The sequence below is a fragment of the Pelodiscus sinensis genome, chromosome 19 (genome assembly GCF_052426305.1).
Source record: "Pelodiscus sinensis isolate ZL-2025 chromosome 19, ASM5242630v1, whole genome shotgun sequence".
Taxonomy (NCBI): domain Eukaryota; kingdom Metazoa; phylum Chordata; order Testudines; family Trionychidae; genus Pelodiscus; species Pelodiscus sinensis.
This window is the reverse complement of record NC_143070.1, coordinates 21,625,324-21,651,300: the sequence shown is the minus strand read 5'-3', so window position 1 is coordinate 21,651,300 and position 25,977 is coordinate 21,625,324. Positions and strand designations below refer to the sequence as shown.

General features: G+C 56.7%; 1 protein-coding gene across 2 annotated transcripts; it reads right to left on the bottom strand.

Moving 5' to 3' along the window:
- Positions 1-244: 244 nt before the first annotated feature.
- On the bottom strand, positions 245-25,969 carry LOC142821619 (zinc finger protein RFP-like). 2 transcript variants are annotated; one of them, XM_075913163.2, is made up of 8 exons: positions 25,830-25,969; positions 23,721-24,416; positions 22,273-22,368; positions 15,418-15,648; positions 15,092-15,114; positions 13,510-13,625; positions 8,773-8,832; positions 245-7,051 (listed from the first exon to the last, which is right to left on the bottom strand). In XM_075913163.2, exons 2-8 carry the CDS (start codon positions 24,135-24,137, stop codon positions 6,534-6,536), a joined length of 1,461 nt encoding a protein of 486 aa, XP_075769278.2. In that variant the 5' UTR covers positions 24,138-24,416; positions 25,830-25,969; the 3' UTR covers positions 245-6,533. The 2 variants fall into 2 exon arrangements, with proteins under 2 accessions (XP_075769278.2, XP_075769277.2); XM_075913162.2 differs by having other exon boundaries at positions 23,721-24,149; positions 25,830-25,964.
- Positions 25,970-25,977: the final 8 nt, after the last annotated feature.

The following is a 25,977-nucleotide window of genomic DNA, read 5'->3' as shown; positions in this document are numbered from 1 at the left end:
AGGGGCACATGGCCATGGCAGCGACACCTCTGGACTCTGGGACTGACCCACAACTACGTGGCTGCAGCAGTGGTGCCTCTGGGGCTAACTGTGTGGCCACTGCAGCAGCGGAGCCTCCCTCCAGGGCACAGTGTATCTGGAGATGTTGCTGCAAGGGGGCACAAAGCCAGGTAATGTTCCCCCTTATCCCCAGACCCCCTCACCCCAATCCCCTCTTCCTTCCCCCCCCCCCAACATCCCCATCTTGCTCTGACATCCTGCCTTGTTCTAGCATCCTCTCTGCCCCTTCCCTTGTTCCTGCTCCCTCCACCTGGCTAGACACCCTACTCCCAGGCTGCTTCTGCACCCCAGCTCCCTCCTAGATCCTGCACCCCATCCCTATCCTACTTGCTGGCAGCCCTGCCTCACACACTGTACTCCTCATTTTTGGTCCTATCCCAGAGCCTAAGGAGGTCCATGAAATCCACTACAGAACCCCAGAAAAGTAAATCTGGTCTATGGGAAGCCCTGAACCTCAGTCCCCCCTTCCCGTCTCTTCCCTTCCCCCCGTGAGGCTGAGGCACCAGAGGAGTGAGGTGTCTCAGTTGGGGCTACATCTGTAAGTGTTGGGGGGGACAGGGGTTGGAGGAATTTTTTTTTTTGCTTCTCACTTATGTGGTCTCCAGCTGATTTTTTGTGGGTCAGTCACCCCTGACCCAAAAACGGTTCCTCTCCCCTGCCACAAATAAAGAAAACATTGATACCTTTTGTGTTGGACATAATATTTTACTATATTTAAAATGAAGTTTGATAAACTAACATGAGAGAGGTAAAACACTTAATCTGTTTCATAATTTAAATTAAACTGTTCTTACTAGCTGCAGCTGGTTCAGAAAATAAAGTCACCATACCCAGCAGGGTAGTTCTCAATCCCACCCCCTTCCATGTGAGGCCCCGCCCCTTCAGAGTCATCCTGCAGCCACTTCTGAAATTTCTGAAATGCCCCCCCCCCTTTCAAAATTATTGCCCACCCCTGCCCTATAACCTGAGTTGCCTTTAAGCCAGGCCTGGGCAAAATACAGCCTTTGGGCCTGATCCAACCTGCTAAGCCACCAGATCTGGCCCGCAGAAGCAACTGGGAGCCCCAGGCAGGTTCCCCTGCTTTTCCTGAAGCCACACAAGCCACTTAGAAATAGGAATGTTAATTTAGTTTAGTCAACTAGTCGACTAGTTGATGACATTTCCATGGACTAGTTGATAAGCAAGGGAGCTGCAGCAGGATTAGCTCCCAACCCCCGAAGCTAACCCTGCTGCAGCTTTGCCTTTTAAATGCATTAAGAGCTGGGATGGGCATTTGTCTCCTGATCAGGGCCGGCCTGAGCCCTTTTGGCGCCCTGGACCTGGGCACGCGGTGCCGCCCCTGGGCACACAGCGCATGTACGGGCTGGCCACAACCATTGGCTTGCAGCCTGGGGCCTACCCCCAGGGCGCACGGTGCATGCGCTGCCCACCCTGGCCTGGCCAGCATTGCTGGCATGTGCACCGGGCCATGCAGGGCCTCACAGCCATGGGGGGAAGGGTGCTACGGGAGCCAGGTGCATGGCGCCTGATGGTAGCTGTAAGGGAGGCTGTGTGCCCTTTACAGCTGCCATCAGGCATCCCCCATCGGTTGGCGCCCTGCCAGCTGCCCAGCTCGCCCATGCCTTTGTCCAGCCCTGCTCCTGATGTTCTGGGAAGTAGCCTGGTTGGGCTGTTTTCCCACATCAACACAAGGTTCTTCCCTTGCATTTTCCCTTCTGCACTCAGGGCTTGTGGGTGGAGAAAGTGTCACTCTCAGAGGTTCCTGGTGCAGGGTTCATGCCCCAAATTGCCAAGCAGGGGGCAAACAGAGCGTGTGTTGTGCTGTTGGAGGGAAAATCCCAGCCCCCACAGGAACTTGGCAGCTCAGAGTACAGGCTCCCAGCCAAAGGTGCTACTGATGGAGCCAGCCATGGGACCTGACAGCGCTGGCCCTTCTTCCCCCATGGGGGCAGCCCTGGGTCCTTCTGTACTGCCCAGTATGTGGGGAAAAGCCTCTTGGGGAAATAGATCCTGACCCAACTGCCACAGGAGCCCTTGTGTGTCAATGGGCAGAGGCCCCACTAGGGATCAGCCCTGATTGCCCAGCACCTTGTGATGCTGCTCTGGGAGCAGCCTGAGAGGACCTTTTGTGGGTAGGGAGCAGACTGGCTGGGATGTGTGTGGGGGTCCTTAGGCCACATGGAGGCAGGGTCTTCCCTCCTCTTGCTCTGACTTGGGTTGCTCTGGGGCCTTGGCACACAGCTGCCAGTCCCAGCTGCCATTGCTCTATGTGCCCAGAGAAGGGAAGGTGTGTTGGGGACCAGGCTGCCTTGACTATTGAGCCCTGCTGCTCCTCCCTTGAAGTGCCCTGGGGGCAAAAGGAACAGCCTGGCAGCTGCTAATACAAGGACCAAATATGCGGGCATCAGGTGAGGTAGCGTGAGACACAACCTCAGCTCCCCTCAATCTCTAGCCAGGCTATTATGTTCTAAGGCCCCAACATGCAGTAGCCACCCCACTGAACCAGCCGGGCCAAACACCTAACTCTAGTGGACGTCAGTCACCCATCGGGGGGCAAAGGGCATTTAAGGACACGGAAGCAAAACACTGGCATTACCAAGAATTTGCAGCAAACCAACATCTCACCAGCAGGTCCCACTGAGATTTGAGCTCAGGTTGCAGGATTCAGACTCAACTGCCTAGGAAGGTACTGGAATCTCCCTCCATCACAAGCTGCTCAGAGAAAAAGCTTCTAGACCAGCTAGGAGCACAAGAGAGCAGACTATGCAGTCTCCAAACAAAACAGAGAAAGGCAGTAGGGTCAGAGCACTGTTGCAAACAGGAACAGTGGCTGTGTCTACACTGGCATGATTTTGCACAAATACTATTAACGGAAAAGTTTTTCTGTTAAAAGTATTTGCTCAAGAGAGCATCTATACTGGTATGTGCCTTTGCGCAAAAGATTTGCTTTTGCACAAAAGCATCCGTGCCAGTGTAGATGCTCTCTTGCACAAGAAAGCTCCAATGGCCATTTTAGCCATCAGGATTTCTTGCACAAGAAATTAATGTTGCTGTCTACACTGGCTTATCCCTGAGTGGGAGCGTCAGAATATTTGCGGAAGAAGCACTGATTTTGTACCTTACAATGTCAGTGTTCTTGTGCAAATACTTGCGGCCAGTGTAGACAGGTGGCAAGATTTTGCACAAAAGCAGCTACAATGTAGACACAGCCAGTGACATTAAAAAAAGGCAGAAAATGGAAGTGCAGCAAAGCATCTTGAGAAACAACAATAGGAAGGACATAGGCAGAGAACAGCTGTGTTTCTTTCTTTAACCATTAGCACCAGGGGAAAGCACAAACATAGTCCCGCACTATCACAAATTGTGCAGTCAAGTTTTCCCCATTTGGGGAAATTGCAGGCATCAGCACAGCCACAGTGTAATGATGAGCCTCACCCTGGGAAAATCATCTTCATGATCATGCAAAAGCAACAAGGAGTCCTATAGCACCTAATAGACAGATGTATTGGAGCATCTGACCAAGTGGGTCTTTGCCCATGAAAGCTTATGCTCCAATACATCTGTTAGTCTATAAGGTGCTACAGGACTCCTTGTCACTTGTGCAGAGCCAGACTAACGCGGCTACCCCTCTGATACTTGACTTCATGATCATGGTATTTCCCCTTCTAGGTAAGTATGAGATTCCCAGGCACAATCGTTGCCTGCCCCCAAGCACCACTCATAGTGGACTCGGATGTATCACCCCACATGACTATGCCCCCACTGCGCCCCTCCTGCTTGCACCCACCCTGATGTGCCCCAATGCTCCAGCCCAACCCCCTCGCCAAATTCGGGCCCTGCTCACCAGCCTGCTCCTGCTCCCTTCTACCTCTCCCACCAGAGAACTTCTCCTGGCCAGTCCTGGGCACATCATGCTGCCTCTTATGGGCTTCCCTTCTCCCACTGGCAAAATGAGGCTGATGAAGCTTCATGCCCCAGCATGAGACTTGGGTGGAGAACGATGCTGATGAGCAGACAGAGGCTTGGGCAGATGCTCCCAGGCCGAGGTGCTATTAGCAGGGGTTTGGGAAGCAACTGAGAAACACAAGTAAGTCACTGGGTGTCACCGAGGGGCGGGGAGTCACCGGGCCCTGTGCCCCCATCCACATCCAGACGTGACTCGCAGCTGGCAGGTAGAACAGAAGGTTTGTTATGTCATGGGGGACAGTGTAGAACAGACTTGTTAGCACAGGGACCAGACACCACAATGTGTAGATGGATTTGGCTTACCTGGCAGGTTGGCATTTTGTGTCCCTTAAGCTGACCTGACTGGCCTAGTAGAGCGGGCCTCAGGGAGTCATGCCCGAAATTCCCATTCCCATCTAGATAGCAGTGCAGTGCCCATGGAAACTGAGGCACACACAGTTCCACAGGACAGCACAGGACAGCGGGAATCACATGCAGCATAGTGGAGTGAACAGAACTGTGTGCCGCACTGTGTGACTGCTCCACGGGCATCTCCCCATTGCAGAGTGCTCCAAGCCAGGCTGTGACTAGCCAGCCCATCTCTGGGCACCCAGGGGATGTTTGGGTTTGTTACCAGCACTGAGCTTTGTACAATAGCCCAGGGAACATTGTGAAAAGGCAAAACCCTCCCGCCCTGGCTGTCTCTGGCCAGCCAGTGAGTGGCACAAAGGTTCCCAGCAGCACTTATTTTGGGTAGTTTGAAACAACCACCCACAGTTCACGAGGTGGGCTGAGTGGTTACGGCGATGGACTGCTAATCCATTGTGCTCTGCACACATGGGTTCCAATCCCATCCTCATTGGGTGTTTGCAAACCTCTCTCTTGCTTCTCCCAGAACTCTGTTCAGTTCAGTGCCAGCCCCTCCTGTAACACTACCTATCCCTGCCCCCTCCCACTGCAGTCTGGGGAAAGGGAAAATCTCCACAGAGACCTTCCCAGATGGGACCCTCAATCCCTTCTGCCCTCAAGGGGAAACCTCACAAAGGAGATTCCAGGCAGCCAGGCCATAGGGGTGTCTGAGATTGCCCCACCCCTGCAGCCTGTCCCACCTGGCTGTTAACATGGACTGTCTGTGAGGTCACTGCCTCCCAACCAATGAGCTGAGGTGCTGCAAAAGGCCTTTGTGATGTCACTGCTGCCTGGCAGGGCTCATGTCCTGCCCCTGACCAGCCCCTTGGCATGTTTGAGCTGCTCCCCATGTCCCACTCACTCAGGGTATGTCGACACTGCAAAGTTCTTTCAGAATATCAACTCGCAAAATAGCTATTTTGGAATAGTGCATCCACACTACAGAGAAACCTGAAAATTAGTTGGAGGCCAGCTCCCTTAATGCGGATGCACAACCACAATTTAGAGTCCCAAGAAGCTTTGGGCACTAATTACTTCAATGACTTGAGGGAGTAATTATTTCGAAATAGCAGTAGTGGAGTGTCCACACTCCTGCTATTTCAAAATAGTGCAACCTCTGCAGCCATGGAGAGTGACCCTCCTCTTCCCTCCCTTGGGATGGGCAGTGGCAACATGTGGAGCAGCTTCTTTCCAAACCCTAATGAATGGTTCTGTGTCCCTGCCCCCTACATCTGCCTGGCCCTAGCCCAGCTGGGGCTTCTTCCCTTCCCCCACCCACCCACCCACATCACTTCTGCCCCAGCCCCTCCTGCAGTTCTAACCCAGCAGCCCCGTCTCTGCCCCTCCGGGCACCTCTGTGCCTCCCAGGGTTCTTCCCCCACATCCCTGGGGCTGCAGAGAAGGGGAGGGCCTCTGGGCAATCACAGATCAGCAATTGGGGAGACAGGAGCCCTTTGGAGTGCAGAGATGGGCCAGACATCGAGGAGAGGCAGGGCTGAGTCTAGAGAAGCCCATTTCTTCGTTCCTGGGGTTGTTCCCCCCTCCCCTGGTCTCAGTGACACTGTCTGGCCCTGGGATCCAGCAGCGCACTCTGTGGTTTGCAGGGCAGAGACTGCATCCATCCATCCAGGGACATTCCAAGTCGGGTGTGGGGCCCAGGCCTCCCTCCCCCACTCCACCCCTACCCCAAGCTCTGCCCCATCACAGCTCCACCCCTTCCTGCCCCCCATACCCTCTTCCCAAATGCTCTCTCTGTGCAACGTGAACCAGGGGATTACCTGGGGCCTGGTGCAGGGCAGCAGGTGTCCACCCGCCACACTCACCATGGTGGTGGGAGCTGGAGTGACCCAGCAGCTGGCTGCAGCGAAGCAGAGCATAACAGGACGGGAGATAGCAGCATTGCGGAGCAGGTTTCTGGGTTGTGAGTGCAGGGGAGTCCAACTCCTGCCACCTGGCCCCCCCACTAATACTCCCAGGCAGAGACCCCACGCAGCCTCCAGTCACCCCAACTCCAGGGCAGAAAGTCCAGGGAAAATTGCCATGGAGACTGCATGGGCCCAGAGAGGCTGCTTTTGGGGCGGTTAGTGGGATCTTCTTTCTCTTTTGCCCTTCTACCCATTTCAGGGGCACAGTCTGAGGCAGGCGTCTGTATTCCAGAGCTGGAACCAGGGTCGGATTCTCTCCCCAGGGAGGGAGCCCGGCGGGAAAGTGAAGATTGGGGCCTCATGAACAGCATCGATAAATGTCACCTGCCCCCGGTCACAGTCCAGACAAACCCGGATCTTGCTGGTGCGTAGGTACAGCGGCAGGCGGGTATTCGGAATGGTGAGAGCCCAAAGATGACCTGACGAATGCTCCACAGCCCAGATCCCCCCCTCAGGCCTAACACTGATCCGTCCTTTCCTCCTCACAGACTCTTTGGCCACCCCCACGGCCCAGTGCTCCCTGTACCCCACCTCCACCTCCCAGCAATGTCTCCCCGAGGTGAAGCCCTCACAGCCCAGCACACAGGGCACAGAGTCAAATCTCTGTGAGGAATCAGGCACTCCCTGTGGAGTATTTGTCCATCTCACACGTTTCTGATCCTCAGACAGGACAAGCAGGGGATGGGCTGTGTCTGGATCCAGAGTCACAGTCACTGAGGAGAGAGAATCAGAGCGTGAGGGGCTGAGCTCAGCCCAGGGGGCAGCTGGGACCATTTCTCACCCTCCCCAGCTGCCCTGTTCCGCCTGACACAGGCCTGGGCCCCAGGGAGCTGAGACCTGCCCCTACTGGTGCAATCCTTAGTTGGGATTGGTCCTGCCTAGGGCAGGAGGCTGGACTTGATGAACTTCTGAGGTCTCTTCCAGGTCTTTGATTCAATGATACTGCAGCCTCCACTCCCAGGCTGGGGAAGAGCTGCCTCACCCCAGACAGCAGGGGCTGGATTTGGGTGGGGAAGCCCCAAGAGAAGGGAGGAGCGGACAGTATCACAGGCAGAGCATCACCCCAAGCAGGGAGCAGCTCCAATGGGAAAGCCCAGCCCTGTCTAGAGGAAAGGCTGGAAGGGGGAGAAGAGCGACAGGGCATCCCCTGCACCAGGGTACAGCAGAGGGAGGGGGCAGCTCAGGGCAGAGAGCTCCGTGTGGGTGCTGCTCAGGGAGGGTTTCTGTGCAGCAGCCTGGGCAGGATCTCAGCGCCACAGCTGGTGTCAGGTGTGTCTGTGTGACGGCAGCTGGGGATTCCCCCTGAGTTCCGGAACCCTGGTGGAACTGGGAGGGGAGGGGGGGAGAGAGGGAAGCACGAGGTCCCACAGCATGTGACCATACCCCTCCACGGCCCTGCCTCCTCTTCCTCTTGTGAGTGAGGTCCTGCCTTCTGCTCTGGCTGGGAGCCTTGGGTGCCAAGGGGTCCCCCTGACCCTCCACCTGGCCTGGGACAAGGCCATGTCCCCGCTCCTTGGAGTACACCACCCAATGCAGGGTCCATGGCTCAAAGGGTAACCGGGCCCAATATGGGGGGGCAGGGCCTTAAGGAAAGAGGAGCTGGGGTGCAGCCACTGGGATGGGCCAGCACAGGGAAGAAGGTGCTGCCTTAGGCAGGGCTGCCTTTGTGGTGGGAAGCTGATCAAGGGCCCCACCACAAAGTGCAGCCACAGCCTGCAAAGCTCCAGGCCTGCCCAAGGGTTGTAGTTTGTGGCCCCAAAACTATCCCCATATTAGGAAATAGAGTGGCCTGGTCATCTCACTTCTTCAAGTGGGAAACCTACAGCCCCCCCGGTCACATCGGAGCCCGTGCTCTTGGGTCTCCTCATCGATAAACGAGTTTTAGGGCTCTGCGTGTCGTGGTCACTGTGGGTTTGGTTGGTAACTTTAGCTTCAATCCCATGAAGATGTTTTCACTGGAATTTTCTCATCATTTAAACCAGTGGTCCCCAACCATTTGGGGTTGCTGGGCGCAAGGGGGCATGGCCGTTCGCCCACCGGGCGCCCGGGGGGTGGGGCCCCCCCATAGCCGCATTCCGGGGCCGGCGCTCTCCCCTCAAGCGCCGCGCGCCCCGGGCCGGCGCTCTCTCCCCCCCCTCCCCCAAGCGCCGCGCGCCCAGGGCCGGTGCTCTCTCCCCCCCGTCCCCCAAGCGCCGCGCGCTTTCTCCCCCCCCATGCGCCGCGGGGGGTGAATCCGCGGCGCCCCCGGGGCCAGCGCTCACCGTGCGCCACGCGCCCGGGGCCGGCTCTGGCACCGCGCATGCGCCACGTGCCCAGGGCCAGGCCAGCCCTGAGCACTTGGCGGGCGCATAGAAATGCCCCCGCGGGTGCCATGGCGCCCGCGGGCACCGTGTTGGGGACCACGGATTTAAAGAATCTCCACCTGCAAACTCACCCTGTCTGAAAGCTCCCATGGATTTTCCTCTGGCTCTCTCCAGTGCGGAGGGTAGAGTATCTGGTGGGGGAAATGATCAGAGAAGTCAGGCTTTCATAACAGCACCTCCACTCCACACTGCTAGAACTGCATTTCAATTATGACAGAGGAACAGACCAAGACACACAGAAGTGATTAATAACAGAAGATTTCTGGGTTTGTGCCATATTCTTTACTAGAAGATATAACTGGTGTTACTTGACTCCTTAACTCAATTTATTTTTCTGGGTTTTTAAATAAAATGAAAACGTCCATGGTTCATTTTAAATCATTGCCCTGGGGTGGCACTGTGGACAAGGGGTTCTTCATGGAGACTGCCCTGGAGAGGACAATCTCAGCCCTCTCTCTCTCTGCAACAGCTTTGGGCCAAGTGAGAAGCCCCTCTCCATGGCAACTGCAGCCCCGGTGCATGTCCCCTGGCTAGGGCAGGTCCAGCTGGAGTGAGGAATGCAGCAAACTGTGCACTTTCACCTCACTCCCTGACAAGGGGGAACTGCCAGCAATGCTGTGACGTAGTGGGGGGTACTTTGCTGGTTGCTATGCTGGGCAGTGGGTTGTGAGTAACCTCCACTGGCTGCTGTCTGCAGCACTGCCCAGCAGGGCAGGGGATGAGTCATTATGCAAGGGGACTTCGAATGTGTCTGACCAGTTATCTCCCAGGGAGTGGAACAATGGGAAGAAGGGGAGTGGAGCCCTGGCTGGGGGCAGGGCTGGAAGTGAGGGTATGTCTACACTACAGCGCTAATTCAAACTAACTTAGTTCGAATTACTTAATTTGAATGAAGCTAATTCGAACTAACGCATCTAGAACTAAAAACTAGTTCGAATTAGCGTTTTGCTAATTCGAACTAGCGCGTCCACATTAAGTGGACCCTGAACCGGGCTTAAGGATGGCTAGAAGCAGTGCCAGCAGGGCAGCAGAGGAGGACTTAGAGTGTGGAGCTGCTGCCTCAGGCTAGCCGAGGGCTGTGCTTAAAGGGTCCCAACCCCCACCCCGGACAGACAGTTCTCAGGGGTGCCCCGCTTGCAAAGCAGTCCTGGCTTGGAGTGCCCGGACTACCCACACTGGGCACATCACAGCACTCGGCCATCAGACCGGCTGCACTTGCTGCAGGCTGCCATCTGGGAAGAGGGGGCAATCGGGGGGCTGCAGGAGAGCTTCCACCCCCAGAAGCCCGCAGAGCCAGCCCAGACCTCCCCATCGGGGGCTCTTACCCCATTCCTCCCTCACCTCCTTCCACTTACCCTTCCCTAGCCCCCCTTCCTGATGTACAAAATAAAGATAACGTGTCTTCCAACATTGACTCTGTCTTTATTGAACAAAACTGGGGGAGACTGGGAAAAGGAGGTGGGAGAGGGGAAGAGAGAGGCTGGGAGAGGGGAGGGCAACTACAATGATCAGGGGTTTGGAACAGGTCCCATATGAAGAGAGGCTAAAGAGACTGGGACTTTTCAGCTTAGAAAAGAGGAGATGGAGGGGGGACAGGATAGAGGTCTCTAAAAGCATGAGTGGGGTGGAGAGGGTGCCTACAGAAAAGTTCTTCATTAGTTCCCATAAAGAAGGACTAGAGGACACCAAAGGAAAGGAATGGGTAGCAGGCTTCAAACTAGTAACAGAAAGTTGTTCTTCACAAAGCAAAGAGTCAACCTGTGGAACTCCTTGCTGCAGGAGGCTGTGAAGGCTAGAACTGGAACAGAGTTTAAAGGGAAGTGAGATCAAGTCATGGAGGTTGGGTCCATGGAGTGGTATTAGCCAGGGGGTAGGAATGGTGTCCCTACCCAAGGTTTGTGGAAGGCTGGAGAGGGATGGCACGAAACAAATGGCTTGGTCACTGTCTTCGGCCCATCCCCTCCACGGTCCCTAGGGTTGGCTGCTGTCGGCAGACAGGCTACTGGGCTAGATGGACTTTTGGTCTGACCCAGGACGGCCATTGTAAGCTCAGGGCTCAGGGTTGGGGGTCTCAGTGGACCCCCTTGATTCTCTTGCACACCTGCTCCTTGGTGGCCAGGCTGGCAGCTCTCCTGCCCAAGCCGGCCACTTTCCTGTGCCTAGTGCGGAGATCGTGGACAAAGTCCACGATGTCTGCACTAGCCCAGGCGGGTGCCCGCCTCTTGCGGTCCCAGGCAAGCTCCCGGGAGCTGCCAGCCTGGTCCCAGGAAGAGGGGGAGGGCTGGGAGGCATCGGGTGGGTGGCTCAAGCCGTGCCAGGTGCAGGGTCTGCTGGCTGGGTGCTGACAGGCTTGCACCTGGTACGGGCACCGTAGCCAGCCCGTGCCCCTTTAAGGGGTCCGGGGCCGGGAGGGGGGCAGACGGGTTTCCCTGGTGTTGGCCAGAGTGGCCACCAGGGAAACCTGGGGAGGGTTAGCCTCCCACTAGTTCGAATTAAGGGGCTACACAGCCCTTAATTCGAATTAGCTAGGTCGAACTAGGCTTAATCCTCGTGAAATGAGGATTACCTAGTTTGAACTAAGCGCTCCGTTAGTTCGAATTAAATTCGAACTAACGGAGCGCTAGTGTAGCGCCTATGAAAGTTAGTTCCAACTAACGTCTGTTAGTTTGAACTAACTTTGTAGTGTAGACATACCCTTACTAAAGTCGAGGTAGATTAGATCCACTGCATTTCCTTTATCTAAAAAATTTGTTACTTTCTCAAAAAAGGAGATCAGGTTGGTTTGGCACGATCTACCTTTTGTAAAACCATGTTGTAATTTGTCCGAATTGCCATTAGCCTCAATTTCTCTAACTACTTTCTCCTTCAAAATTTTTTCCAGGATCTTACATACTACAGATGTCAAACTAACAGGCCTATAGTTACCCGGGTCGTTTTTTTTCCCTTTCTTAAAAATAGGAACTATATTAGCAATTCTCCAGTCAAATGGTACAACCCCTGAGTTTAGAGATTTATTAAAAATTTGTGCTAATGGACTTGCAAGGTCATGTGCCAGTTCCTTTAATATTCTTGGATGAAGATTATCTGGGCCACCCGATTTACTCCCATTAAGCTGTTCAAGTTTGGCTTTTACCTCGGATATGGTAATATCTACCTCCATATCTTTAGTCCCATTTGTTAAGTTACCATTATCCCTAAGCTCTTCATTAAAGACTGAAGCAAAATATTTGTTCAAATATCGGGCCATTCCTAGATTATCCTTAACCTCCACTCCATCCTTAGTAATTAGCGGTCCTACTTCTTCTTTTTTGTTTTTCCTATTTATATGGCTATAAAACCTTTTTCTATTGGTTTTAATTCCCTTTGCAAGGTGCACCTCTACCTGACTTTTAGCCTCTCTCACTTTGTCCCTACATGCTCTAACCTCAATAAGGTAGCTTTCTTTACTGATCCCTCCCATTTTCCACTCCTTATATGCTTTCTGCTTTTTCTTAATCACCTCTCTGAGATGCTTGCTCATCCAGCTTGGTCTAACACACCTGCCTATAAATTTTTTCCCTTTTCTAGGGATACAGGCTTCTGACAGCTTCTGCAACTTTAACTTAAAATAATTCCAGGCCTCCTCCAGTTTAAGGTCCATAATTTCTTTGGTCCAATCAACTTCTCTAACTAATTTCCTTAATGTCAGGATGGCAGTTGGTTTCTAGCAGGTTGCCCCAAGGTTCAGTGGATTGCACCCTCAGCAAGTTTGCGGATGACACTAAGCTGGGGGGAGATGTAGATACGCTGGAGGGCAGAAATAGAGTCCAGAGTAACTTAGACAAATTGGAGGATTGGGTGACAAGAAATCTGATGAGGTTTAAGAAGGACAAGTGTAGAGTCCTGCACTTGGGACAGAAGAATCCCAAGCATTGTTACAGGCTGGGGACCAACTGGCTAAGTAGCAGTTCTGTAGAAAAGGACTTGGGGATTACAGTGGATGAGAAGCTGGACATGAGTTAACAGTGTGCCCTTGTAGCCAAGAAGGCTAATCGCATATTAGGTTGTATTAAGAGGAACACTGACAGTTGATCCAAAGAGCTGATTATTTCTCTTTACTTGGCTCTGGTGATGCCAAATCTGGAGTACTGTGTCCATTTCTGGGCCCCTAATTACAGGAAGTATGTGGATGCATTGGAGAAGGTCCAGCGGATGGCAAACAAAATGATTAGGGGGCTTGAGCATATGACCTACGAGGAGAGGCTGAGGGAGTTGGGTCTATTTAGTCTGCAGAAGCAAAGAGTGAGGGGGGATTTGATAGCAGCCTTCAACTTCCTGAAGGGAGGTTCCAAAGAGGCTCGGGAAAGGCTGTTCTCAGTAGTGACAGATAGCAGAACATGGAACAATGGTCTCAAGTTGTGGTGGGACAGATCCGGGTTGGATATTAGGAAAAACTATTTCACTAGGTGGGTAGTGAAGCACTGGAATGGGTTACCTAGGGAAGTAGTAGAGTCTTAAACCTGAAGGTGTTTAAGTCTCGCCTTGACAAAGCGCTGGCCGGATTGATTTAGTTGGGATTGGTCCTGCCCAGAGCAGAGGGCTGGACTTGATGGCCTTCTGAGGTCTCTTCCAGCTCTATGGTTCTATGATTCATGCTTGAGATCTGCTTAAAACCCAAAATCTCCAGAGGCAGCTCTGAATTGTAAGAGAGTTTGGGCTACTTCCAGCTCCGCCTTTGGATCAGGAGGCTTGTTTATCAACAGAAGGAGGCAAGGGGTTCAGTCCCTCTGAGAACTGTCACTTTTCCCTCCTTGATCTCTTCTAGGTACCTGTGAACTCCCTCAGAGTCTCCGACAGCGCAATCGTTTGCTGGGAGAAACCCCTGACTCGCTCGTCCAGTTCAGGGGAAATCTCCTCTGGTGGCTGGAACGGCCCCGTCTCACACCTGGAGAGAGACAACCTCACATGGTGACTCTGCACTGAGTGACGCAGTTCTCCAGCTCTGGCCAGTGAGTCGCTGATCTGCTGGGCCTGGAGTTCGAATCCTCCAGTTCTCCCAGCCCGAGAGCAGGGGCAGCACAGCCCTTGGTCCTGCAACATCCCTTCAAAGGTCCCATGAATAGTCTGCAGCTCTGGCCTGGGGAGACCAGCTGGGGGACAAAAGGGGAACTGAGTCTCCATGGCCAATTCACTCCTTGGCCTCCAGAAACTGAGGGACAGGAGGTTCGCAGGTGAAGCGCTGTCGAAATCTAACCACTAGGGACTAGACTGAGATACCAGCTCCCTCCTCCCCAGCTCCTTCCATACAGGTCTCCAAACAGCCCTCGGGTGGGACAGACTTTTGGTCCTTGCTACCCTGGGCTGAATATGCCCAGTGCCCAGCAGTGACAGACCCATGTCCCACCCCACAGCCCTGAGGCAGCCAGTCCCCAGGGAGGTGACAGCTCCAGGAAACATTTGAGGTCAAACTGTGCCCTGAATGGAGAATTCCAGAGCCTGCTGTGCAAGGGTGAGACCCTCAGAATTAAGTGAGTCAGAGACATTTGTACCCGACATGTGACCTTCCCCACACACTTTACTCTAGAGCAGTGGTCACCAACCAGTCTATCGGGATCTGCTGGTAGATTCTGGAGCCTCTGACAGGTGATCCTGACGGGTTTGGCCAAGTGGCTACCAAGTGCTGGCACTTCAACTGCCCCTCCCACCACTGCTGCTCATTTCCTGCCCTTTGCCTTGGAGCATCCCCTCCCCAGGAGCCTCCTGCTTGTGGTACAGGGAAGGGGTTGTGGTCAGGGTGCCCTCTCCCACACTGTGTTCTATCTCCACAGAATAAAAGGGCACAACAGGGCTTGGGATGGAGGGAGATTTGAGAGTAGTACAGGGCCAGGACAGGGGTGAACCTGCCTTAGCCAGCTGCACCACCACCCAAGAGCCACCCTAGGTAAGCAGTGTCCAGTTGGAGCCAGCTCCAAAACCCTGTCATGAACCCCCTCCTGCACCCCAAGCCCCCTAGACCTAAACTCCCTTACAGAGCCTGTACCCTGAACCCTCTCCTGCACCCCAACTACCTGCCCCAGATTCAGCTCAGAGCCCCTCCCACACTCCAAATTCCTTAGCCCAAGACCAAAGCCTGCACCCCAACCCGCTGCCCCTGCCTGGTGAAAGGAAGGGAAGGGGGGAGGACAAAGTGAGCAGGGGCAGGGCCTCGGAGAAGGGGTATGGGGGAGGCGAGGCAAGGCAAGGGTATTTGGGTTTGAGGTAGATCGTGCATTGCACTTAAATGCAAAAAGTGATCTTGTGCTTAAAAAGGTTGGAGACCCCTGATCCAGAGTCCTGCAGAGATGTGGTGCGAAATCAGCGCCAAGCTCCTCTCCAGTGTTGTGCAGTGTGAGGGGAGTGAGAGCCACGTACCTGCTCAAGGTGCTTCTGATATCCTAGAGAAAAGAGAGACAGAAAATAATCTCAGCCCCACTGGACACGCACAGGAGACTCCAGGGAAGGGCTTTTACAAACATGGCAACAAGTGGCCCTACTCTGGCCTCAGGGCCATGGATCCCTTGAGCAAATGGGGCTTTGCCATCTCTAATAGCTGTGTCTGCAAAGCACAACAGTCACTCACATGGCAGCAATGCACCTGCCAAGTTACACGCAGATCTGACGGCTGGACCCCAGTACCAGTGGTTCAGGAGCCTCCCTTCCCTGTGTGGGGACCTGGGATGTTTCTCCCTCAATCTCACCTGCAGGAATTTACTCGCTGGCTTCTGACACTTCCCCTCCAGCTCACTGATCAGCTCACTGAGACGGGAAATCTGCGCGGAGAGTTTCCTGACAGTGTCAGTCTGGAGCCTCCCAATCTCCTCATCCAGCTTCTCCAGCTGGGCCAGCAGGAGTCGCTCTTGTTCCTCCAGGAACTGCTGCAGCTGCTGAAACTTAGCCACAATCTTCTGCCTCTCGGCTTGTGTCTGTTTCTGTATGAAAACAGGGAAAGGGCTGGTCAGGGCACGGATGGAGCCCGGGGCCCTTTCATGGGGAGCTGAGTGCACAGCAGGAAGAACTTCTCAGAAAACTCTCAGATTACTGACATTTGACTCCACCCTGTTACCCCTGAAAGTCCTGTTTCTATGTCCGCCCTGCGCAGCATGTTCTGTTATTCCTGGGTGCTGGGAATTCGCACCCAGAGCAGCAGGAGGCAGGACTCAGCACCACCCAGACACAGACGCCAGGGGAGAAAAAACAAAGATGTTAAATAGGCAGACACAGCAGACAGCCCTTCCCAGGGACATTCAGGTCACTGCGGGAGGATTTCTGGGAAAGCCACAAGAGCTGGACATTAACGCATCCCCTGCCATGGAAGCTCAGGGCCTGTTTGCACATGGGTCTAACCCAGCAATCCATGGTCATGGAGCAACTTGCTATCCCACTTTCCCAAGGCCACACAAGAGCCTGCCTCCAAAGAGCCCTCACACTGCCTGACCCTGTGTGACGTAGTGGGGGTACTTGCTGGGCTGTGGTGACCCCTGCTGTCTGGAGCAAGACCCAGCAGGGAAAGCCTCACTAGGCAGAGGTAATGCCAAACTTGTTGAACCAGTGGCCAGACACCCCCCATGGAGAGGAACAAAGGAAGGTGGATGCTGCCCTGGCTGGGGGGCAGGGCTTGGAGAGGGTTAGTTAGTTCCTATCTGGAAGGCAGGGAATAAGGAGCTGGGGAGGGGGCTGGGACTCCCCTATCTCAAGGGGGGGCACTGAGGCCTCTTAGCCCCAGTTCCTGTAACCAGATTACATCTGTGCTGCACTGTGCTGGAGGAGCAATAAACCACCCTCAATTCCACTGGCTGGTGCAGTCTGTTTGTGCCATTTCGGGGTGCAGGAGACGGGGAACCCCCAACGCGCCGTCACACTGGTGTCAGGGGTGGGATCCACTGCACCCCGTGGATGAAGCTCCCAGCGGCAAGCGACAAGGCGCTGTAGAAGCAAGAGCCCTGGAGCCAGGCATGCTTGAGGCAGAGCGAAGCGGTTCCCTGGAATCGTGGGGCGCTGCAGCACTAGACTGGTGAGTCTGCACCAAGGGGACCAGCGGGCAGATGGCCTACGCCCGACTCTTGAAGGCAGAGCTGGTAGGGCTGTGCAGAGAGAGGGGCTTGCCTGTGCGGAAAGCAACCAAGGCCCAGCTGATTACCCAGCTGGAAGATAATGACCAGCCACAGGGCCAGGATCTTGTCCCCAGGGGAAGCAGCCAGACCCCCCCTGAGAGTGTGTCAGGCTCAGAGAGGGGGAGGAGCGCTGGAACCCAACGGAGAGATGAGACAGCGTCTCCCGGGAGGCCTGCAAGCCGTAGCCCATCTAGGGCAGGGACCAGCCCAGCGGAGCTGCAGCGGCTGGAGATCCAGCTGCGGATGAAGGAATTGGAAGTACAGGACCGAGAGAAGGAACGCCAAGATCGAGAGAGGCAGCGACAGCATGAGCTGGCCATGGCAGAGCGGAGAACCTGCGGGGCCCCGGCTGCGCCAAGAGTGGATGGGCCCCAGGGTCCCGGGGCTGCCAGGGGCTTGGAGAGGCTCACGGTGGCCCAATTGAAGGACGTGGGTAACATAGACGGGTTCCTCAGCTCCTTTGAGAGGGCCTGTGGGCTGCAACAGGTCCCCCCAGCTGACTGGCTACAGGAGCTCGTCCCCGCACTGAACCAGGAGGCGGCCGGAGTGCTCAGTCAGCTGGAGGACCTACAGCCAGGGGATTACAACAGAGTCAAGGAGGCCCTGCTGCACAAGTTCGGGCTGACCCCCGAGATGTACAGGAAGAAGTTCCGGGGGGTACAGAAAGGGCCACAGGAGACCTATGTGGACCTGGCCTCCCGCCTGGCGCAAAACTGCCGCAAGTGGGTGTCTGGAGTCGGAGCCCAGACTGCAGAGGAGCTGCTCAAGCTGGTCATGATGGAGCAGTTCTATGAAGCATGCCCACCCAAACTGAGGCTGTGGCTCAAGGACCGGAGACCAGAGAACCCCCAGGAGGCCAGGAGACTGGCGGATGAGTTCATGGAGAGCCGGTCTGGGTGTGAACGGGAGTCCCGGAGAGAGAGGGAACCGCGCAGAGACCGGATCTTGGCTGAGCAACGGAGAGAGACACCTCCGAGGCGAGCCCCAGGGACCAGGACCAGTCATCGATACCCCAGAAAACCAGCCAGGGCCCGGGCAGAGCCGACCCGAATGGGCCCACAGAACCTAACTTGCCATCGCTGTGGGCAACGAGGCCACAAGAGGGCTCAATGCACCAGGCGCAAGAACAGGTCCCATGTCCTGGGACGTTCCAGGGTTAACTGGCTGGGGCGGGAGGAAGGGCCGGCTGCCCCAGTGGCAGGGGCTGGCCGGCAAACCTCCGCTCGGGGAGGGGGGAAGGATGCTCAGTGCACCTCCCCTGGGAGGTCTGACCCTCGGGAGACAGATTTATCCGTGCACCGGGTGGGGGCGGGGCGACCCCTACGGAGGGACTGCCTCATACCCCTGGAGGTGGATGGTAGGAAGGTGACGGGTTTCTGGGACACGGGGGCAGAGGTGACGCTGGCCCGGCCCAACATAGTGGCCCCAGACCGTATGCTACCCGACACTCAGCTGACACTGAGGGGCATAGGCGGCACCCCCTTTAAGGTACCCGTAGCCAGGGTGCATCTGAAATGGGAGGCCAAGGAGGGCCCCAAGGAAGTGGGGGTGCACCCGCACTTGCCCACCGACGTGCTAATGGGGAGTGACCTAGAGGAGTGGCCAGACGGACCCCACAGGACGCTGGTCACCACCCGTAGCCAGAGCAAGCGAGGGGCTTGCGGCCCGGAACTCGAGGAGGTTCCCCAACAGGGGGCCCAGGGCCCCGTCCCAGCAGACCTAGAGTTGGACCTAGGCAGTGGGGGGAACCATGGCCCTGTCCCAGCCCCAGCCGCTGAATTCCAGGCGGAGGTGCGAGCGGATCCCTCCTTGCAGGCCCTGAGGGACCGGGCTGACCTGGGTGCCGCTCAACCCCTAGGAGGAGATTGCCAGGAGAAGTTCCGGTGGGAGAGGGGATTTCTGTACCAGGAATGGCTTTCCCCCGGGACGGTAGGCAAGTGGGGGCTCCAGCGGCAGCTGGTGGTTCCCCAAAGGTATCGCCGCAAGCTGCTACACCTGGCCCATGACATCCCGTTCTCGGGACACCAGGGGATCCGGCGCACGCGGCTGAGGCTGCTCCAAAACTTCTATTGGCCGGGGATGTTTGCAGCTGTCCAGCGGTACTGCCGGTCCTGCGACTCCTGCCAACGAGTGGGGAAGGCCCAAGACAGGAAGAAAGCTGCATTGAGACCCCTGCCCATCATAGAGGAGCCTTTCCAGAAGGTGGCGATGGATATTGTGGGGCCCTTCAACAGAGCGACCCGGACAGGGAAGAAATACATCCTGGTGGTGGTGGACTTTGCCACCCGCTATCCCGAGGCCGTGGCCCTGCCCTCCATCGAGGCAGACACGGTGGCAGACGCACTGCTGACCATTTTCAGCAGGGTGGGGTTTCCCCAGGAGGTTCTCACGGACCAAGGATCCAACTTCATGTCGGCCCTGCTCCGGTGCTTGTGGGAGAAGAGTGGGGTGCAACACACCTGGGCCTCGGCGTATCACCCCCAGACCAACGGGTTGGTGGAGAGGTTCAATGGGACTCTGAAGCAGATGCTACGGACCTTTATGCACAAACACCCGCAGGACTGGGACAAGTACCTACCCCACCTGCTGTTTGCGTACAGGGAAGTGCCCCAGGAGTCCACGGGGTTCTCGCCGTTCGAGCTGTTATATGGGAGGCGAGTGAGGGGCCCCCTGGACCTATTGAAAGACGAGTGGGAGGGGAAGGTCTCCCCGGAGGGTGAGCCGGTCGTGGAATACGTCCTGACATTCCGGGAAAGACTTGCCGAGCTCATGGGCCTGGCCAGAGAGAACCTGAGCAGGGCCCAGAGGAAGCAGAAGGTCTGGTACGACTGCAATGCACGGGCCCACGCCTACGCTACCGGGGACCAGGTGATGGTCCTGATCCCCGTGCGGAAGAACAAGCTGCGAGCCGCCTGGGACGGCCCCTTCAAGGTGGTTAAGCAGATGAACGAGGTGAACTACGTGGTGGAGCTGACGGGCCGGACGCGCGGCCAGCGGGTATATCATGTTAACATGATGAAGCCGTACTGGGACAGGGAGAACTTGGTGCTGGCCGTGTGTAAGCCCTGGGAGGAGCAGGGGGAGGATCCCCTGGTGGGCCTGTTCCCTGGGACCGGAGAGGACTCTTCGCTGGAGTCAATTTCCCTCTCGGACCAGCTCACCCCGGCCCAGCAGGCCGAGATCCGGGAGGTGCTGCGCTCCCACCAGCAGCTGTTCTCCAACAAGCCGGGTCTCACCAACCTGGCTGTCCACCGGGTGCAGACGGGCACTCACCCCCCGGTGCGCTGCTCCCCATTCAGGGTCACAGGGAAAACAGCCCAGGACCTGGAGAGAGAGGTCCAGGACATGTTGGCCCTGGGGGTGATCCAGCCATCCTCCAGCCCCTGGGCCTCTCCCATGGTGCTGGTTCCCAAGAAGGACGGGTCGATCCGGTTCTGCGTGGACTACCGGAAGCTCAACGCCATCACGGTGTCCGACGCCTACCCAATGCCAAGGCCCGACGAGCTCCTGGACAAGCTGGGGGGAGCTCGCTATCTCACCACCCTGGATCTAACCAAGGGCTACTGGCAGGTGCCGCTAGACCAGGAGGCCAGACTGAAATCGGCTTTCATCACGCCACTGGGGCTCTATGAGTTCCTGGTCCTGCCCTTTGGCCTCAAAGGGGCGCCGGCCACCTTCCAGCGCCTGGTGGACCAGCTGCTGAGGGGAATGGAGAACTGTGCCCTAGCGTACATCGATGACATCTGCGTCTTCAGCCAGACCTGGGAGGACCACGTGGCCCAGGTCAGCCAGGTACTGGATCGGCTGAGGGAGGCTGGGCTGACTGTAAAGGCTGGGAAGTGCAAGGTTGGAATGGCCGAAGTGTCCTACCTGGGCCATAAGGTGGGGAGTGGCTGCTTGAAGCCAGAGCCGGCCAAAGTGGAGGCCATCCGGGACTGGCCTGTGCCCCAGACCAAGAAGCAGGTCCAGGCTTTCATTGGGATGGCGGGGTACTACCGGAGGTTTGTGCCCAACTTCAGCTCCATCGCTGCCCCGATCACAGAGCTGTGCAGGAAGGGGAGGCCAGACAGGGTGGTCTGGACGGAGCAGTGCCAGAGGGCTCTCTGTGCACTGAAGGGAGCCCTGGCCAAGGCCCCAGTGTTGGTAAACCCAGACTTCGACAAGCCCTTTATCGTGTTTACTGACGCCTCGGACACTGGGCTGGGGGCGGTGCTGATGCAGGCGGACGAGAAAGGGGAACGTCACCCCATTGTGTACCTGAGCAGGAAGCTGCTGCCCCGGGAGCGGAGCTACGCGACCGTAGAGAGGGAATGCCTGGCCATGGTGTGGGCCCTGCAAAAGCTGCAACCATACCTGTTTGGCCGGCGTTTCACAGTGTTCACCGACCACTGCCCCCTGACCTGGCTACACCAGATGAAAGGGACGAACGCCAAGCTGCTGCGGTGGAGCCTGCTCCTGCAGGACTACGACATGGAAGTGATCCACGTCAAGGGGAGCGCCAACATCATCGCCGACGCGCTGTCCCGTAGCGAGGGGCCCGAACTTCCCCAGGTCACGAGCGGAGTGACCCTGCTCAGTTCGCTCTCGGAGGGGGGAGAACTGTGACGTAGTGGGGGTACTTGCTGGGCTGTGGTGACCCCTGCTGTCTGGAGCAAGACCCAGCAGGGAAAGCCTCAGTAGGCAGAGGTAATGCCAAACTTGTTGAACCAGTGGCCAGACACCCCCCATGGAGAGGAACAAAGGAAGGTGGATGCTGCCCTGGCTGGGGGGCAGGGCTTGGAGAGGGTTAGTTAGTTCCTATCTGGAAGGCAGGGAATAAGGAGCTGGGGAGGGGGCTGGGACTCCCCTATCTCAAGGGGGGGCACTGAGGCCTCTTAGCCCCAGTTCCTGTAACCAGATTACATCTGTGCTGCGCTGTGCTGGAGGAGCAATAAACCACCCTCAATTCCACTGGCTGGTGCAGTCTGTTTGTGCCATTTCGGGGTGCAGGAGACGGGGAACCCCCAACGCGCCGTCACACCCTGCTGGTCCATAGCCACCAGAGGTGTAGCGAGGGTGTTGTGTGCCTGGGGGCAAAGGCAAAATTTGTACACCCCCCCCCCCACACACAACCTGCTACACAGCCAGGCACCGGTACACGGCTGAGCCTGACCCTGGGAGGGTTGGGGAGCTTGTACCATGTCTTTCCTTCCCACTCCAGTTTGGGGCCAGGCTCTAGCACGCACGGGCAGAGATGGAGGAGAGTCAGGCTGGAGGCAGAGAGATGGGGAGGAGGTTCCAGCCGGAGGCGGCAGGTGGGGGAGGAGCAGGTGAGCTGAGGGATTATGGGGGGAGCAGAGGGGTTTAAACTGGTGCTCCCCCCTAGAATGGCACCCGGGGCAACTGCCCTCCCATCCCCCTGCCTCCATGCTTGCTACACCACTGATAGCCAGAGGCACCTACCAGATACTCCTTGCTTCTCCCCTCGCCTGTCGCTTTCCATCTCAGCAGCTTTTCTCTCTCTTCCCTCAGAGTCTTCAAATGGGCCTTGCATTTTTCCTGAGGAAACAAAAATGAGCTGGGAGGTTTCATTGTGAGGGATGAGAGGGGTGTGGAATGGGCCATTTTTCCACTCACAGCCCAAGATGACTGCTACTCCCAATGGCTTGGTGACATCAAGGCCCCCAAGAAAATGAAATCCTGTCAATGCAGAGTGAGTGTGTGTCATATTCTCACTGTTACCAATTCAGGTTGCGCCTTTTAATTAGACAGAAATCTCAGTTATCACCAAGCTTGATTGGTGTGCACAGGTGGACTAGTGGCACAGCATGTAACAGGGCACTGGAATCACATGGGCGTGAATCAATAAACCTGTTGTAAAGAAGGTTTAACTAACAAATCCAGATTTCATATAAATTTGCCACCTGGGTTTAACAATGGTCTGGGAGCTCAGCTCTGAGGACTGGTGACTGCCATGGTTGGACAGAGCTGAGCTAAGCACCAGGACAAACCCCATGAGATGTCAGGAAGCCTTGTCTGCACAGTCCCAGTTCTGTGGGGCTCTGTCCCCGCCCGGTGGGGACTCAGCCCTGGCCGTGGCTTTGTCTGGTGAGAAAGGAACAGGAGGTTGCAGCAGGACACCTGTGAGGGCAGGGGTAAGGGGGGTGGCACCTCCATAAAGAATGACATAGGTGGGGATGGTCTGACAGGGACAGGTCCACAGACGCCAACCAATGCAGGTGGAGGTGGTTCTGGCAGACAGGCATGTCCTGTGCTCTGGGGATGGGTCAATGACCCCCTAATTAGACATGCAGGTTTGTATGAGGAATGATGGGGGTTTGCCCAGCACTGTCCTAAACCCCTGCAGTGACAACGACATCTGGTCAGGTACCTGCTGCCTCACTCCCTGGTACAGTTCTGGGCAGCAGTGCCCTGTTGGGGGCAGGATTGTCCTTCGCTGTGGTTTGTGCAGAGTCCCTAAGGGCTACTGTGATACAAATACAAATAATCAATTCCCTTAAACACCATTCTATTAAAAACCAGAGACTGTAACTTCCCCATCTGTAGTCTTGCAGCCTAGCTGGCAACTCTGATACACATACCTCATGGTTACCCCTTCCTTGCCCTTGTGTGCAAAGTTCCTGCATTTCTCCAGCAGGGGCCGCATTGGAAGAGGGTTCAGCATCTCAGAGAAAACTTTCCCACAGCCAGGTGTCTTTAAAGACTTGGTATTTTGCCGCTGTTGCTCCCTCCTCACTCCGCCAAAGCATTTATTTTGTTACAGCCTTTGCCTGGGCCAGGGAGGCTTTAGTTGACTAGTGAGTTGTACTGGGCCAGGGAAGAGTCAGGGAAATCAGCCAGTGACTAAGACCCAGAGTAATTCCCCAGCAGACAGGGCAGCAGTTCCCTACCTTGTACTCCTGGGCAGCCTCCTCTAAAGGAACCACCATGTGCGTGCGGTGCGCCCGGGACTCTCTGCAGACCACACAGATGGGGGCTTGATCCTCCTCACAGAACAGCTTCAGCGCCTCCTGGTGCGTCCCGCACACCTCGCCCTCGCCTGGCTCCTGCGCTGCTGGCAGGCTCAGCTGTTTGACTAATTCTACCATGTTTGCCAGCTGCCTGTTGTGCGGGAGGACATCCTGCTGCACAGGGTCCCTGCACTGCGGGCAGGAGGCAGCTGGGCCAGGTCCTTCCCAGCACCGGCTGAGGCAGGCGCGGCAGAAATTGTGCCCGCAGGCTGTGATCACCGGGTCCGTGAAATACTCCAGACAGAGGGGACACGTTGCTTCCTTCCGGAGACTTTCCATGGGGCTTGCTGCAGCCATGGCTCCCCTGGCCTGGGGAACAGAATTAGTTTTGATTTCCTGAGCTCAGGCTCTGCCTTGCCTTCAGCAACAACCAGCTGTTCTCCTCCCTGCAGCTAACACAGGCTGTTTGCTGGATTGGAAAGAGCCAGCCAGAGACATCCCAGCCCTGGAGGCTTTGGTGAGAAATGTCCCACTAGGGCTCTGGCCCTGGCATCCGTCCCTGTGCTGGTGTGGAGGGTCCCTGGGGCTTCACTTGTTCCCCAGAATCCACCAGGCTGTGCTGATCATCTCCCAGAACTGTGTGTACAAGGAGTGAGAGTGAGGCTTGTGCAGAATTCATTGTGTCTGATGTTGACAGAGAAAGTAATAGCTGAGTATTTATAACTATCTAAAAAACAAATGGTCTGGTAGCACTTTATAGACTAACAAAACATGAAGATGGTATCATGAGCTTTCGTGGGCACAGCCCACTTCTTCAGATGATTGGAGTCTTCCAGAGGGAATGACCCAAACAGGGAATCCCCAAGTGACACACCCCAACGCCCATTCCCAGTGTCTGGCAAACAGAGTCCAGGAGCACTTCAGAGCTTGGCTTTGCAGGATATTGGGGTGTCTGTCAAAGCACCATGGGATTTACTGGGGGCTTACAGTGGCGATTATGGGGGGGCTGCATGGGAGGCTGTGAGGGGCTCGCAGGTGCCGTGTCTCTGTCCGTCCGAGGAGACACGTTCTGTGGCCCCGGGTTCCAGTAACCCCCCCAGCCCCGCCTGCCGCCCCCAGGCGATTTAACAAAGCCCGGGGGTTCCCGAGTCCGGCCAAGCCCGCGCGCTGCAGCCGCAATGACCCGAGCAGCGGGTCCGTGTCTCGCGCCAGGTGACATCGCTGTAGGAGCCGCGCGGGCCCCGGGCAGACGATGGCCGCAGCCGGAGCCCAATGGCCGCATCCCTGGCAGGCGGAAGCGCTTCACTCGGTTGCGAGGGGACAAGACTGCTCCGCCCCGCGTGCTGATTGGCTCGTGGAGCCCCGGTCCCGCCCGCCCCCCCTGCCCTGAGGCCCTCCCCCTGCCCTCAGCTTCTCTGGGGCAGCCCGGCCCTCCGGGCTGCAGGGGAATCCCTCAGTCACCAGGGCTTGAGAGTAAGGGGCGGGGCAAGCAACGGCACTTATGACTCTACAACGGGGGCGGGGCTCGGGTGAGGCAGGCGCAACGTGCAGGCGGTGTCCCGGGTGGTGCTGTCCCAGTTCTGCCACCGGGTCGCTGTGTGGGCTAGGCGGGGTGAGAGCCAGGGGGCTCTGGGGCAGGAGTGGGGTGATGGAGGAGGCGCAGGGGTTGCACGGCGGGGGGAGGGGGCGCGCTGCAGGGGCGGGGGCGAGGCATGGGGCTGAGGAGAGCGGGGCTGGAGCAGGAGGAGGGAGGTACAAGTTCCATTTACAGACGCGGCACTTTCCTTTACTCCCCCCAGCCCAGCGCCGCGGGATCCTCTCTGCCCGGGTCGGCCCGTGGGGGGGGGGGGGGGACCTGCAGCCCGTTCGCAGCGCGGCAGGGAGTGGCCGGGTCCGCGCGTGGCTCGTGATCTGCAGCGCCCCTTGGCCCTAGCGCGGGCCCTGGGCTCTCCTTCGGGCCCCCAGCGCAGCAGCTGGTTTAACGCCGGAGCGTGTTTCCGCGGGCAGCGCAGCCGCCCCCGCTCCGGGGGTCACGTAGAAAGCTCCCACCTGAGCGATGATGCCCAATCCCACAGGGAGCTGTTCTGGACGGGGACGTGCATGTAGGATGGTGCTGCCGCTGGCTGCTGTTCCCCTCAGGACCACTCTCTTACTATCGTACCAACGAGAGCCCCCGTAGCACATTCCTGCGCCGTCG

Excerpts from the sequence above, each read along its gene's own strand:
- LOC142821619 (XM_075913162.2), bottom strand. The coding sequence starts at position 25,964 with ATGTGCTACGGGGGCTCTCGTTGGTACGATAGTAAGAGAGTGGTCCTG. Across the intron at positions 24,150-25,829 it reads GATTGGGCATCATCGCTCAG|GCCAGGGGAGCCATGGCTGC; the intron begins GTGGGAGCTTTC and ends TCTGTTCCCCAG. Across the intron at positions 15,115-15,417 it reads CAGCGAGTAAATTCCTGCAG|GATATCAGAAGCACCTTGAG; the intron begins GTGAGATTGAGG and ends TCTTTTCTCTAG.